This window comes from Muntiacus reevesi, chromosome 1, assembly GCF_963930625.1.
Source record: "Muntiacus reevesi chromosome 1, mMunRee1.1, whole genome shotgun sequence".
NCBI lineage: Eukaryota > Metazoa > Chordata > Mammalia > Artiodactyla > Cervidae > Muntiacus > Muntiacus reevesi.
The window spans coordinates 84,704,079-84,719,392 of NC_089249.1; the positions used below are offsets into that span (position 1 = coordinate 84,704,079).

Consider the following 15,314-nt stretch of genomic DNA (forward strand, 5'->3'; position numbering starts at 1 on the left):
TATCTCCTTATATTAAAAGTGAGTTTCTTCTGACAGTGTATAGTTGAACATTACTTTTTAAAAAATTCAGTCTGACAATATCTGCCTTTTAACTGTTGTATTTAGACCATTTCACATTTAAAGTAATTATTGATATTTTGGATCATGATATATCATCTTACTAGCCATTTTCTGTTCATTCCATTTATTCTTTATTTCTTGTTTGCTCTTTTTCTGTGTTCTATCTGCTTAATTGAGCATTTTTATGATTCTATTTTTATCTCCTTTATTTACTTATCATTTACCTCTTTGTAAAATTTTCTGGTTGTTGCCTCAGGAATTATAATATACATTGTAAATGATCCAAGTCTGGATTCATATAATATACCACTTCAATGTAGCTGTAAGACCTTATGTTTCCAATTTATCCCTTGCTTCCTTTTTGCTATTATCATCACATATTTTACTTTTACATACACTACAAACATGTACTTCATTGTTACAATTTTTGGTTTAAAGTGCCAATTTTGAGTATTAAGAATAAAATTGATTTTATTTTACTGTATTAGTTTCCTATGGTTGTCATAACAAATTGACCACAAGCTTGATGACTTGAAACAAAAGAAAAGTGTTCACTCACAGTTCTGGAGGCTCAGAAGTCTGGAATCAAAATGTCAACAGAGCTATGCTCCCTCTGAACACGCGAGAGGAGAAACCTCTCTTGACCCTTCCTAGTTCTGGTGTCTCCTGGAAATCAGTGATGCTTCTTGGCTTGTTGCTACGTCACTTCAATCTTTGCCTCTCAAAACATGACCTTCTTTTCTGTGTGTGTCTGTGTGTCCTCTCCTTTTCTTGTAAAGACACTAGTCACAGAATTTAGGGTCCACTGTAATTCAGTAAGACCTTATCTTAATTAACTTAAATACTTACACATTCAAGTGTAATTTGGAAATCAGGTCACATTATTATTGGATGAGATGTTTGGATGGCATCACTGACTCAGTGGATATGGGTTTGGGTGGACTCCAGGAGTTGGTGATGGGCAGGGAGGCCTGGCATGCTGCGGTTCATGGGGTCACAGACAGTCGGACACAACTGACTGACTGAACTGAACTGAACTGATGAGATTTTTGGTAGACATAAACTTGGGAGTGATACTATTTAACCCAGTACGTTTGCCCTCACTTAATCCACTTCTAGTACTCTTTATTTCTTTGTATAGACCCAAGTTTCTGACTTAGAAACATAATCTTTTTCCCTGAAGAACTTCATTAATCTTTCCATTAGAGTATATCTTGGTAATGTACCCCCTAAGTTGTTTTTTTTGGTCTGAAAAAATGTTTATTTTTCTTAATATTTGAAGTGTATTTTCTGGGTTGACAATTTTTCTCTTTTTTTAGGACTTTAAAGATGCCACACCATTGTCTTCTTGCTTGCATAGTTTCTGTTGAGAAGTTTGTTTTAACTCTTATTCCTGGTACTCTGTCAGGTTGAGTTTTTTCCTCTAGCTAATTCTTATTTGTCTTTCTTTGAAGAAGTTTGAATATAATATGCCTAGGGTTTTATTTTGTTTCATATGAATCCTGTTCTGTGTTCTCTGAAGGTCCAGATCCATCTTAAATTTTGGAAAGTTTTCAGCCATTGTTTCTTAAAATATATACGTTTAACCTTTCCCTTCTCGCTCTTCTTTCTGGGATTCTAATTATGTGTATGTTAGACAGTTTCATATTATGCCATATCTCTTGGATGTTCAATTATTAAAAAAAATTTTTTTTCTCCTTATATTTTCGTTTGGGTAATTTCTGCTTACTTATCTTGAAATTTAAATTCTATCTTCAACTATGTGTCAAATCTACAGATAAGCCTATTAAAGGGCATTCTTCATCATTGTTATGTTTTTATTTCTAGAATTTCTATTTTATATTTTCCTTTAGTTTCCATCTCTTTGCTAAAATTAACTGTCAGATTTTGTATATTATTTACCTTTTCCACTAAAATCTTAGCCTATTAATGATTGTTATTTTAAGTTTCTTGTGCAATAATTTTAATATTGCTTTCATTTCTGAGTCTGGTCCTAATATTTGCATTGCCTCTTCATAATGCACTTTTCCTATCTTTTTCTATGCCTCATAAATTTTTGTCGAAACCTGGACCTACCATATAGGATAATAAATATCAAAGTAAAAAAATTTAAATTTTTTGTTTGGAGATGAATATGTCTTTCCTCTTACAATACCTTGAGTGTTAGGGTTAATTTAGTGAGTGATTAAACTATGTTTGAGTTTGTGTTCCTCTAGGATACCAGTGGATTCAAATTACCCTACTCATGCATTGTATCTAGAGTATGGGCTACTGTGTCCACATTTCTGCTCCCTGATTCACTTTGGGTTTTCCCTTTTTCTGTTCTCTAGAAATTATTTTCTTCAAGATCCCCTAGGTGTATTCCACTATTATTGTTACTTGATGCTTGTTAGTGAGCTGGTGGGGAACAGAGGAGAAGTATTCTCTGATGTTATAGTTAAGCCTTAGTCTTAGGTCCTGTGAGCCTGGGTCTTGGGGGTGTTGCCTTCACAAGTGATCCTGTTCCTCCTCCAGCTGTAGTGCTGAGCCTAGCATTTATTACTGTTTTCTAAAACCCCAAACAGTAGAATTTTGCCCCTGTTCCTGTTCTAGACTGTAATAGGTTTCCATTGTGCCCTAAGGTGACAGTTTTTATTTTTCTAGTCCTTGCAGATTTCAGCATTTATTCTGTAGTAGAGATAGAAGAAATGGATCTCAAAAGTTTAGACAGTTTCTTTTTTTTTTTTCCATTTATTTATTTTAGCTGGAGGCTAATTACTTTACAATATTGTAGTGGTTTTTGCCATACATTGAAATGAATCAGCCATGGATTTACATGTATTCCCCATCCTGAATCCCCCTCCCTCTTCCCTCCTCATCCCATCCCTCTGGGTCATCCTAGTGCACCAGCCCTGAGCACTTGTCTCATGCATCAAACCTGGACTGGCAATCTGTTTCACAATTGATAATATACATGTTTCAATGCTATTCTCTCAGATCATCCCACCCTCGCCTTCTCTCACAGAGTCCAAAATTCTGTTCTATACATCTGTGACTCTCTTTCTGTCTTGCATATAGGGTTATCGTCTACTGCTCCTTTCCCCCACTCTTCACCCCCTAGCTCAGTCCTGCTGCAAATAGCATCATTAGGAAAGCTTTCTCAGAATATGTCCTGGTCTTCCTTATAAGCATCTGATAGAGATCATAGAGAAAATGCAAAAGGGTGTGCACTTTCTTAGGTCTATGGTCCTCAGGGACTTCACACTCTCATGATAGCATACATTTAGTCTCTCGCAATTCATTAAATATTTTAAGCTGAATCTTCTTACCATCTTATGAGGCAACTACTGGTTTATGTTCCAGGTTAAAAAAAAACATGAATTCTTGTGGTTGTCTATTTCTCTTCAGATTTTTTTAGTTGTTTGACTTGAGACCTCAGTTCTTAATAGGTTAAGAAATTTGCATTTCTCCTGTTTTTTGTTGTTAATGTAATGGTGGGAGAAACAAGCTTTCCAGTTCTTTAAATCTTCAAGCTGAAACTCACAAGCTATATAATTACTTTTGAGAGCTATTTGGTAGTTTCTAATAAAATTAAACATGTTTTATTCTATGACCCAATTATTCTATTCTTAGGCATATTCTCAATAAAATAGATGCATAGTTCACAAAAAACACTTGTATGAAGATATTCAAAACAGATTTTTCATAATAGCTCAAATAGTATGCCAGTAAAAAGGAGAGTACTAAATAAATTGTGACATTTCATATGGTACAATGCTACACAGATACATGAAGTAACATTAAATTTAAGAAAAAACATTTTGTTGAATGAAAGCCAGATATGAAAAAATATATAATAAATATGAAGTTCAAAAATAAGAAAAGCTAAACTATGATATTCAAATAAGAATAGTGGTTACTTCCATGGGTTGGGTGTTGTATTTCCTGGAAAGAAGAATGAAAAAATATCATGGGGGTGATTGAAGTGTTCTATATAGTTGATTTTGGTAGTTTGTATATATGTGTAAAAAATCTATCAACCTGTGCACATAGATTTGTGCATTTTATTGAATGTGGATTATAATTCAGTTTTAAGAATAAGAAAAAACATAAAAGCAAGAAGCATTTTCAATGCAATTTTTATCTCAGGATTCATCAGAACCAGATCTAAATACTTTTTAAGTCACTAAGACTTAACTATAACATTTTCCAATTTTGTGTCTCTCTACTTCTTCTCTACCACAATGATATTTCAGTACATATCACCTTTACAAATCGTATCAAATCACATTTTTGACATGTTTTATGTGGAGGCATGAATATGATTGCTGGGTACGTGAAGCTTGAACCACGGATACAAAGTCATGCTCACGATAGAAGTAAATGTATTTGTATGTGTGAGTGTATACCTATGTATATATATATATGTGCATGTCTTAATGAGAGAGATTAATGTATGAGAACACTATTCCATAGGTAACTGAATGTCAGGTTGGTGTCCCAGGTAACACTGGTGGCAGAAATCTCAAGTAAAATATACAGCAGTTGTTCTGTCTAGCCAAGACAAAGCAAGTTCTGAGAACTTGTGTTATCCTACTGGCACAGGAGAAAGAACCTGGAGATCTCTAGAGCACTAATGAACTTCTCTGAGAGCTGCATTGCTACTAGGGGAAGGAAAGTTACTGGATGCTGAGTTCTGCTAGAAGCCCTCTCACCTACAGCTGTAACCCATATCTCTAGTAATTCCTGCTAGGTTGCAAGGACAGGTGGGGCAATCCTAGTTGGTTGCTGCCAAATTCTAGAAGATTAATTCTGAAGAAGCTGGTGCTTTTTACTTCAAGTAGAACTTCATTAGCTACCCTAGAGAAGGTGGCAGGGCATTGGTTGCCTCTGGGGTACAGTCTGGGTTGTATGAAGCTGTGTCAGACCTTCCTTTCTGGACAAAGTCCTTGAGGTTAAAAATAACAAAGTCATTCTGCAACAGAGACCTCAGAAAATACCCTTCATCCCTTCGCAGGCCATCAGAGAGCCCAGATGTCTGCCTGGAAACCAGACTTTGGTATGAGAATGTGCAGAAACTATTGCAGAGTATCAACAGTGGCCCACAGACCACAATCTAGGTGAGGGAAGACTGGAACCAGGGACATCTGGAGGGTAAATAGCCTGGGTTTTAGAAAATTGTCAGTTTTGAAAAACTAGTAAAAATCTATAGATCCAGAAAATATATATATATGCCCATGTACAGAGTGTTTATACAATAGCAAATTGGGAAAACCAACCCCAGAGTCACTTACAGGCCATGTGCCTTAGATTAAAACACCTTTATTTAGTCCAAAAGAGTAGTCTGAGAACTAAAACCAAAACAAACAAAAAAAATGACATGTTGTATTAACAGAAGACATAGAGTTTTAGGGCTTGGGGAAAATTCCTGAAGCAGCAGTTCCCAGAGAAGAATATGTGTGTGAGCACTTTGAGGCTGATAGATGGTGAGGACATGGTGAAGACACCAAATCAGCTTAGGCAGGCTAGAATCATTAATTAAAAGCGGAAATAAATGATGTGCAGCAGGTATGGGGAGAGCAGACAGTGGATTAGATTTGAGTAATGTTGATTGTTAGATACCTATGTGATATCTATGGAAATGCCCAATAGACAATTGAAACTAATTTGTCCTTAGGAGACAGGCTAGAACCTCAGATACAGATTTGGGAGTCATTGTATTGAAGGTGGCTGTTGAAGCCATGGGTGTATATGAAATCAACCAAAGATAATAGATAAAGTGAGAAAAGATGACCAAGGCAGGACTCTTGTGATCCTCAATGTTTATAAGGAATGTGGTGGAAGATGTATCCAGGAAAAGATTCTAAAATGCTCACAACCCTGTGTAGGTTAGCCTTAGGTGCTGCTTCTCCTAAGTCTTATTAGTATTGATTTTCAGTAAGTCAATATTGGAATTGAGTTGGGAACTTCTGAGTACTCTTAGAAAGTTCTTGTTATTGTGTGTGTTGATAGGGAATATCAACTACACAAACGAACTTCAAGTCATTAAAAAAAAAATTAGTGATGTTCCAGGGGAGGGAGCTCAGGGTTTTTGAGGTAAGAGACAGACAGGCTTCAGGTTGGACATTTACAGTCAGCCAGCCTCCTCTTTGCATTTCCTGAGGCAAGAGATAGGTGGGCTCCAGTTGAGGAATTTATGACCAGCCCCCTCTTTGCTCCCCGAAATGGAAGTAACAACAAAAATGGTAAATAACCAGTCTTTGTTTCTTGTAAACACCTCAAGGGAATAATCATGGCAAGGACAAACAGAGGGAAAAAACCTGAGTAAAGGACAAGGGAGACACTACACACACACAGAAAGTCTCCTTGGAATCAAAAGTCAGAGGATAATTCCAGGTCAAAATGAGTCTTGCTCCTCTCAGAAGCCTTCACTTTGAGATTCATCTTAGCTGAGGTGTGCGGGCACACCCCAGGGGAGGGTCCTCAGACCAATTAAACCCCGGCGTGGTGGGGGTGGGGTGAAGTGGGAGACAAAGCAAGATGCTTGGCCTGAGGGAAGACAAAGATCTGAAAACTGCCCCTTTATAAATGATTTAAAACAATTGAGTCATTTAAAGGTACGTGGATGGACTTGGATATCTGTATTTCTAAATGAAGTGTGCTAAATAAACATTCTTTTCTTTTTTTTCTTTAAAAAAAAAAAAAAGCCCCAAAGGCCTGACTCTCTCTGAGCTTGCCCTTGTTCCTTTCCACACGTACTTTTCTTCTCAATAAATTGTTTACTTTACTCTTTATCTTCTGTCTCCTTGCCTGAATTCATTCTTGACTAGGCAGGCAAGACTAGGGACATTAGCCTTAACTGCTGGCTCCTGTGGTCCAGGGGTTAGGACTCCCAGTCTGGGAAACTAAGACCCTACTTCCAGCTACCACTTGCTGCTGCCTGCTGCAAGCTGCGGTTTTACAGCTGCACGCGAGCAGAATCATTTCTATTGCAAGCAGAGACTTTCAGTAACTAATTGACAAGAAGAACATTCAAGAGAGGAGTTAATAGAAAAGGAGTGGAGGAGTCAGGATATAACAGATGCTTCATTCTCACTATACTTTTCCTCTTACAAGTATAGAAACTTCCAGACTCCAAAAGAAAGGACTTGCAGTACATTAACAATTCAATAATGCCTTCATGGTCTTCCTGAATAGAATACTTTTATGTGTGGGTAGAAATTATCAAGAGTTCATAGTATCCCTGTGACTGCTAAGAATATAAAATAGCTTTCCTCCTTTTCTTTTTCATTTCTTTTAAAAAGTCTTCTAAAAATTCCCCAAACCCCAACCATCAGTAATATATATTTTTAAATCCTGCTATGCCAATCTCTTTTATTGATATCTAGATTTATCTATAGAAAGAAATGAAATTCCTTAGGGAAGGTGATCCCAGAAGAGTTTACTCTGGGTAACTGATGCACAGTCTATGGATATCCAATTGTAAAACTGAATTTTCAAGGGTCAAGAATTTAAAATAATATGGTTTCTGAAGTTGCATACATTGTTTTTAGTATAAAGTCCTTGAAATGTGACTTTTAATTACTTGAAGTCCCTGAGTAACATTCCTGAGGCACACTATAGATAGATAGGGAAATCAAAACCATAATAAAATTTTTTCTTGGTCTAACCAGCTAGACTAATTCCTTGTGAGGCAGGAAAATGGGGTAGGTTGTAGAGTAATGTCCAGTCCATTTTCCTAATCCCTGATACTCATGCTGTCAGTACAGAGCAGCTATATTAAATCTTCCTTCTCCTTACCATAAACACCATCAATATCTATCATTAATAAACACCATTCTACTACACCAAAGTACTACACTTTGCATGATACAACAGGTTTTTGCTCTCTCAGGATTTACATTATGTTCCATATGAATTTGTCGTTCAGTCACTAAGTCATGTCTGACTCTTTGCGGCCCCATAGACTGCAGCACACCAGGCTTCCCTTTCCTTCACCATCTCCTGGAGTTTGCTCAGACTCTTGTCCATTGAGTTGATGATGCCATCCAGTCATCTCGTTCTCTGTCATCCCCTTATCCTCCTGCCCTCAATCTTTCCTAGCATCAGAGTCTTTTCCAATGAGTTGGCTCTTTGCATCAGGTGGCCAAAGTATTGGAGCTCCAGCATCAGTCCTTCCAATGAATATTCAGGACTGATTTCCTTTAGGACCGACTGGTTAGATCTCCTTTCTGTTCAACGGACTCTCAAGAGTCTTTTCCAGCACCACAGTTTGAAAGCATCAATTTTTCAGTGCTCCACCTTCTTTATGGTCCAACTCTCACATCCTTACATGACTACTGAAAAAACCATAGCTTTGACTAAACAGACTTTTGTTGGCAAAGTGATGTCTCTGCTTTTTAATGTGTTGTCTAGGTTCGTCATAGCTTCTTTTCCAAGGAGCAAGTGTCTTTTAATTTCATGACTGCAGTCAGTGTCTACAGTGATTTTGGAGCCCAAGAAAATAAAGTCTGTCACTGTTTCCACTTTTTTTCCTATCTGTTAGCCATGAGGTGATGGGACCAGATGATATGATTTTTGTTTTTTGAATGTTGAGTTTTAAGCCAGCTTTTTCACTCTCCTCTTTGACTTTCATCAAGAGACTCTTTAGTTCTTCTTCATTTTCTGCCATTAGGGTAGTGTTATATGCATATCTGTGGTTATTGATATTTCTCCTAGCAATCTTGATTCCAGCTTGTGATTCATCCAGCCCAGCATTTTGCATGTTTACTCTGCATATGAGTTAAATAAGCAGGGTGACAATATACAGCCTTGATGTACTCCTTTCCCAACTTTGAGCCAGCCCATTGTTCCATGTACGATGCTAGCTGTTGCTTCTTGACCTGCAAACAGGTTTCTCAGGAAGCAGATGAGGTGGTTTGGTATTCCCATCTCTTGAAAAATTTTCCAGTTTGTTGTGATCCACACAGTCAAAGTCTTTAGCATAGTCAATGAGGAGGCAGTAGATGTTTTTCTGGAATTCCCTTGCTTTTTCTATGACCCAATGGATGTTAGCAGTTTAATCTCTGGTTCCTCTGCCTTTAAAGCCAGCTTGTACACGGAAGTTCTCTGTGCTCATACCGCTAAAGCCTAGCTTGAAGGATCATTCAAACCCTTTGCCTAAAGACATTTTCTACAATCATATGGAGAAGATTATATAGGAAAAATAGTTTAAGGATAAATTTTCTTAATGCTGTTTTTATACTAAAAAATATAGGGCTTTTAAAAAATCTCACATAATGCATTTTTTTTTAAATGTGCCTTTCTTTAAAGATTAAGTTTAGTATAACCTACTCAATCAAAAAACAAGATTAATACTCAGTGAGTTACTTTGAGAAGATGAAACAGTTTTACATATCTGAATTCAACCAAGGTTTCCCAAGCTGAATAGCTAGTAGAGACACACATTAGATAATAATAGCTAACACTTATTAAATGCCTATTACGTGCTAACTTTTTAACATGTATTACATCTAAACTTTGGGTGTGTGTATATATATATATATATATATATATAAATTATCTTGGTTTACATAACAACCTATAAGGCAAGCTATTTTGCCCATTTTGCAGACTAAGAAACTAAGGCCCAAAGAATATAAGTCATATAATAATAATTATTAATAACAACAAATTGCCAAATGATAATGATTATCTTATCATAAGTCAAGGCATATTAATAAGGCAAGCACAACTTTTATTAAAAATTCTAAATCTCAGGGTTTCAAGACATTTCAAGCATTTAAATTTCAATAGAAAATTGGTACTGAAATTAAACATAAATAATTTTAAAAATATAAACTGTGGAAAATAAAGACTAGAGGTCTAAAAGGGGAACTTTTTTTTTTTTGCTCTGGTAATAAATGAAATGTTCTGTTGACTAACCTTAAGGAGTTTATTTCCTCCAAGGAAGCAAAATGGGGATAGACTAAACCAGGGTAGCTGATATAATTATGAAAACTCTTACAGCATATATGGGAAGTGTCTATTCATATTTAATTGCAATATTGAAAGAAAATGATTAAAAGCAACCAAACAAAGCAATGGTTAAAATTTTTGACCATGGGCTTCCCAGGTGGCTCAGTGGTAAGAATCTGCCTGCTGATGCAGGAGACTCAGGACACCCAGTTTTGACCCCTGGGTTGGGAAGGTCTCCTGGAGAAGGAAGTGGCAACCCACTCCAGTATTCTTTTTTTGTGTGTGTATGTGTGTGTCTCTTTTTCTGTCTTGCATATATGGTTATCGTTACCATCTTTCTAAATTCCATATATATGCGTTAGTATATTGGTCTTTATCTTTCTGGCTTACTTCACTCTATAATGGGCTCCAGTTTCATCCATCTCATTAGAACTGATTCAAATGAATTCTTTTCAATGGCTGAGTAATATTCCATGGTGTATATGTACCACAGCTTCCTTATCCATTCATCTGCTGATGGGCATCTAGGTTGCTTCCATGTCCTGGCTGTTATAAACAGTGCTGTGATGAACACTGGGGTACACGTGTCTCTTTCAGATTTGGTTTCCTCAGTGTGTATGCCCAGGAGTGATATTGCTGAGTCATATGGCAGTTCTATTTCCAGTTTTTTAAGGAATCTCCACACTGTTCTCCATAGTGGCTGTACTAGTTTGCGTTCCCACCAACAGTGTAAGAGGGTTCCCTTTTCTCCACACCCTCTCCAGCATTTATTGCTTGTAGACTTTTGGATAGCAGCCATCCTGACTGGCGTGTAATGGTACCTCATTGAGGTTTTGATTTGCATTTCTCTGATAATGCCACTCCAGTATTCTTGCCTGGAGAATATCAGGGACAGAGGAGCCTGATGGGCTACAGACTCTTCATGTGTCTCAAAGAGTCAGACACAACTGAACATGCACCCATGTAAAATTTTTGAAATCTAATTTTCATGTGCCCAGTAAATTGCTCATCTACTTAAAATACACTCAACACACACACACACAGTATCAGCATGTAGGAGAATTTATCTAAAAGAAAGTCAAAGCAACTTCAGGTGCTTGTGGACAAAGTTTATTGCTGTGGAATATATGAGGTATTTTCACCTGGTCCAAATTTCTATTTGTACAGTTCCCCATAATATGGGTGCCTGGGACTAGAATGAATAATCTGAGGTCATTGTATAGGCCAGGGCTTCTCAAACTTTAATATTTATGTAAATAATCTACATTTCCAACAAGCTCCTAGGTGAAGCCATGCTGCTGGTCCAGGAACCATGCGTTAGTGGCAAGTATGAAAGTGTTAGTTGCTCAGTCGTGTCTGACTCTTTGTGATCCCATGGACTGTAGCCTGCCAGGCTGTTCTGTTCATGGAATTCTTCAGGCAAGAATACTGGAGGGGGTAGCCATTCCCTTCTCCAGGGGATCTTCCTGACCCAGAGATTGAACCAGGTCTCTTGCAATGCAGGCAGATTGTTTACCATCTGAGCCACCAGTCTAGACTGTTCCCACCTAATAGGCAGAGTTGCTGTAACCCCTAACCACTAGTTTAAAAGTCCTCTCTTAACCCATGTACCAAAAAAAAAAAAAAAAAAATTCTATATCTTATCTCAGAAACTCATTGCAGCATTAACATTTTTTTTCAACCTTTTAAATCTCATCTGTTTCTCCTAGTATAAAGGGGGAAGGGAAGACAAGTGAACTACTACCTTTTTTAGTATGTAAGGGCCTTCTAGCTATAAGATTCTACAAGCTATGAAATTCTCATTTTTCCAACAGTCTTTTCTTCATAGTGGCTAGTTTTCAATTCAAGCCAATTTAATTCCTCTATCAGGTCCAATATAGCCCTAGGTTAGGTATTATGAAGGAATCCAAAAGGGAGTAAGATTTGATTCCTGTCCTTAATGAACTTACCATTTCCTGGGAAGATAAACTATAGCATGAGGCAGAAAGCTTTGTAACATTCTGTTTACTTTTAAAATTATCATTTTACTTGGTTGGATAGCCTCTGCTTGAACAACTCCAGGAATAGTACACTCACTACTTGTTCAAAGCCCTCATTCCACCTTGAATATGAGCTCCTTGAGGTTATGGTCTGGGCTTTTCAACTCTGTGCTAAAAACTAGTTAGGGGTCACTCATAGAGTATGTAGTTAATAAATGTTTGATAAGGAAAAAAGGGCTGTAAAGAACATCTGTGGAAGTAGACATCAAAAATTTCTTTAAAGAAGTGGCATTGTCATGGGCCCTAAAGGATCTAAACAGATGAAGCTTTGAGAATGGGCATTTGGGGCAGAGAGAGCAGGGAAGCAAAGGAATGGAGGTTGAGTGCCCAAAGTTCGTTCTTTTCTTCTGAGTTGCTTTGTTTTGTTCCTCTCATGTTTGTCCCAAGTCATACATCCCTTTAAAAACAGAGAGTAAATATATAGGGCTTCCCTGGTGGCTCAGATAGTAAAAAATCTGCCTGCAATGCAGGAGACCTGAGTTCGATCCCTGAATTGGGAAGATCCCCTGGAAAAGGGAATGGCAACCCACTCCAGTATTCTTGCCTGAAAAATTCCATGGACAGAGGAAACTGGCAATCGCAAAGAGTCCATGGAGTCACAGAGTCAGACACGACTAGCAAATAACACTTTCAGAGCATGACTAAGGCTTCTTTTTCCTTATTTCCAAAACAAAGACCCAGACTGATATACCTGTGAGGTCTCTCCCATCTCAAACAACCTATAGTGATGATATAAAGATGACCTAGTTTTTGCCACCTGCTTAATTTTAGAAACCTTTCGACCAAGTTTGACTCACCAGTCAAGGCTACTCCAAAACAGGGCACAGCATTTTCCTATTCATTTGTACATATTACAAATACCATTACTGCTCTTCTCATTTAATACTTGTTGAGCATGTGCTATATGCCAAGTATTCTTCATACATTAGCTCATTAATTCTCAAAGCAACTTGAAAGTGTTAAGTCTACTATCAACCCATTTTGTCGAGAAAACTAAGGCCTTTGAGAGATCATACCAGTAGACTGAATTCAGAGCTTCAGCTTTGACCACTGAGCAGTACTCCTTCCCCATATTAATGTATGAATATTCAGGATCTGCTCACAACTCTGCTTACTGGATTCATTCCAAGCATTTCATGATAATCCACTTGGCATATTGAATTGAAATTTCACCTTTCTGCTTAAATGACATATATGAATATCAAGACCTTATATTCGTTTCTTTTAGAATCTTGTGGCTTCTTATTTCACAAAATCATCATCATGTATCTGAAAACATGGCATGATTAGGACCATGAAAATTTCATATTTCATATGACTAGGTCAAGCCCAATATATCAATGCATTTCTTAGTAGTCACCTATCTAGGAAAATTCTCTTTTAGCATTTATGAACATCTTTTCAGTTTGGTAAAGATTTTACAATGCCTGAAAGCCTCCTTGGCTCCAATATTACATAATAAAATATGTTAATAATATATATGTCCATTATTTTCTATTATTTATCTTATTTAAGGATTTCAACTTTTCTATTGTGTAACAATTATAGATACACAGGAAATTGCAAAGAAATGTACAGGGAGTCCAGTCATTACATTTTTTAAACATGAAATTACAGAACTTTAAATTTCAAATGTAACCCATGCCCTCTGAAAAACTCTACGAAAGTCAAAAGCACAGAAGATGTAAATGGGATATCTTCAACTTCACACAACACTCTGCCCACACCACTGTCAACAGTTTTACGTATGTCCTTCTAGTTCTTTGTTTATATATAATTGACCATATAAAAGAAGCCAAATTATAAATAATTCCAGCTTCCTTTTCATAGTTTTACCCAAAGTCCTATAATTGTCAATAACAGTAGCCCCAAATATAATAGTAGTTACTGTTTATGGAGTATTTATGATGTACCTGAGTGCTTTGTACACATAATTTCATGTATCAACCACAGCAATTGTATTTAGAAAGCATTTGGATTTGCAAACAAAGAAACTGATACTTAAGGTCATTCAGTTACTAAACTAGAGCCTGGAATTTAATGCAGACACCATCTGACTTTGAAGGCTACAATCTTTCCAATTTCCTGTCCTGCTGAACATTCCATGGAATAAGAGCGAGAGAGAGAACCAAAGAGGGGAAATACCTATACTTTTAAAATTTCCTGAGAATTCAGTCAAATCAGATTTAAAAATACAAAAAAACCCAAAAACAACATTAATGGTAATATCAGCAGACCAATTTCTTGGAATTCTTCAAATAAAAAGACTCAAATAATTGACTATTTACATTTCCACCCAACTGTCCCTACCCCTCAGCAACCCAAGCATGAGAGCATGAGGTGTTTATCTGGCAAGGATTTCTCAACATACATCTCTGCTTCAAATGTGATCTAGATGGTCATTTCTTACCAGTGCATTTAGTCTGAAGTTTGAGAAAAGGGTGACTCTACAGGGATCCAACAGGAAATTGCACCTGTCCACCAACCTATCTCATGGACAGCACAGAGCCATTGTTAAAATCTGAGTTCCTTCTCATGAATGTGATTGTCAGGGTGGAGAAGGGCTGGCCTCCACTGATGACCTCCCTGAGAGGGAGCCTCAGGTCCTTGACCCCACCATCATGGAGCCTCATATTCCCAGTGGCAATTGATCCCCTTGCCTGCTGAAGCTGAAAGGGGAACCAAGCCTTGGTTGGGAGTGGGGGGTGGGTACAAAGACTGCTTACAAACAACTGTGGTTAAAATCGGTGGTAAAGAAAAAATACAAAATCCAGTACTGTGGTCATGCACAGAGAGAAAGAAGAGATCAAGAAGGAGCCAAATCAAGAGGCCATTTCTGTCCCAGTGGTTCTGGTGCAAACAGCTTTCCTGGCCTAAGAAAATTAACACTATGTGGGGACATAAATGGGGCACCACAGTCCTTTGGCCTGTGGTGGTCTTTGTGTTCTCCTTTCCCGTAAGAGCAATGGTCCCAATGGGGACTGTGTGGTGACTATGGCTCAGTTCTCAACCAGAGAGCAGAAACTCTTCTTTTTATCCCAATCAATAAATCATCTCAATGACAAAAAAGTGAGATTGAAATTATCAAGGAATAACTCTGAATCTATGAGATTTCTTTTGAAAAATGGATGGTAGGGGAAGTAAATGATTCAATTTCAAGGCTTTATTACAGTTAATAAGTTGTTTGCAGCACATCTCCCAGACATCAGTGTGTTGCAACATAAAGGTAAGAACCTCTAGTTACTGAATAAAAATTTTTCTAGATATGCATTATGGAAA

General features: G+C 37.3%; 1 protein-coding gene across 1 annotated transcript in view; it reads right to left on the minus strand.

Moving 5' to 3' along the window:
* Nucleotides 1–5,340, minus strand: part of LOC136144080 (olfactory receptor 5J3-like) — a 63,655-nt gene extending 58,315 nt beyond the window's left edge. The window contains exon 1 of the mRNA XM_065901753.1: nt 5,334–5,340. Within this exon, the coding sequence (XP_065757825.1) occupies nt 5,334–5,340 (7 nt within the window). The remainder of the gene's footprint in view (nt 1–5,333) is intronic.
* Between the last annotated feature and the right edge of the window lie 9,974 nt (nt 5,341–15,314).